The sequence below is a fragment of the Octopus bimaculoides genome, chromosome 8 (assembly GCF_001194135.2).
Source record: "Octopus bimaculoides isolate UCB-OBI-ISO-001 chromosome 8, ASM119413v2, whole genome shotgun sequence".
Classification (NCBI taxonomy): domain Eukaryota; kingdom Metazoa; phylum Mollusca; class Cephalopoda; order Octopoda; family Octopodidae; genus Octopus; species Octopus bimaculoides.
This window is the reverse complement of record NC_068988.1, coordinates 87,548,849-87,549,788: the sequence shown is the minus strand read 5'-3', so window position 1 is coordinate 87,549,788 and position 940 is coordinate 87,548,849. Positions and strand designations below refer to the sequence as shown.

Genomic DNA, 940 nt, shown 5'->3' with positions numbered 1-940 from the left:
AAACATATATAATATCAAATTGCCCATAAAAAGTATTCGCTGTCCACGGACCCCCTGTCTTGTGCTTGCGGACCCCTTTATATTTCAGGCTTTACCTTAGGGACCCCCTTATAAACGCTTATGAAATTTATACATAAATATTTGCTTAAAATAACATATATTTTTACATTTATTTATTTAACAGTATTTAACAAATAGGTTTATTGTCAATTAAAAAACATATATAATATCAAATTGCCCATAAAAAGTATTCGCTGTCCACGGACCCCCTGTCTTGTGCTTGCGGACCCCTGTGGTCCATGGACCACAGTTTGAAAACCCCTGGTTTACACAATCTGGAGTGACACAAGGTTAAACAACAACAGCAACAAAAACAATACACAACACAGAAAAATACAAAATGACTTACTATTTTTATTGGTATAGAGTATTTTGTAATGTCCCTTCAGTCTGTAACTCATGTAGTTGGCACAGAGAATTGCTAGCTGTGATGCTTTCTTCAAACCCTGAGGACCCATCATTTTGATGTAGGTCCAGGATATTGGCAAAATCAGACTGGAACCATAGGGAGCTGCAGAGATGACCCCTAGAGATTTGCTGCTGGATTCACCAGAATCGAAGGGATCAATAACAGGATGGCCTGGCAAATAGGGCGCTAACAACTTCTTCCTGGAAAAGAAATGAATAAGAAAATTTATTAGGGTGCATGAAGGGATTCACTGTGGACACTTTGCCAGCTAGAAACAGCAACCAAATCATATCCCACCATCTTAAATGGAAGGCCACATTGAAGTGGGGCAGATATGGCTGTGTGGTGACCTAGTCTATTACTCAATCACATGGTTTACATTCCTATCCCACTGTGTGACACCTAGGGCTGATCGAATTGTGAATGGATTTGGTTGATGGATATTGAAATATATATATATATATATATATA

General features: G+C 38.2%; 1 protein-coding gene across 1 annotated transcript in view; it reads right to left on the bottom strand.

The window, feature by feature from the left end:
• Positions 1-940, bottom strand: part of LOC106880430 (glycine dehydrogenase (decarboxylating), mitochondrial) — a 98,875-nt gene that overhangs the window by 13,394 nt on the left and 84,541 nt on the right. The window contains exon 21 of the mRNA XM_052970245.1: positions 410-669. Coding sequence (XP_052826205.1) covers positions 410-669 — 260 coding nt within the window. The remainder of the gene's footprint in view (positions 1-409; positions 670-940) is intronic.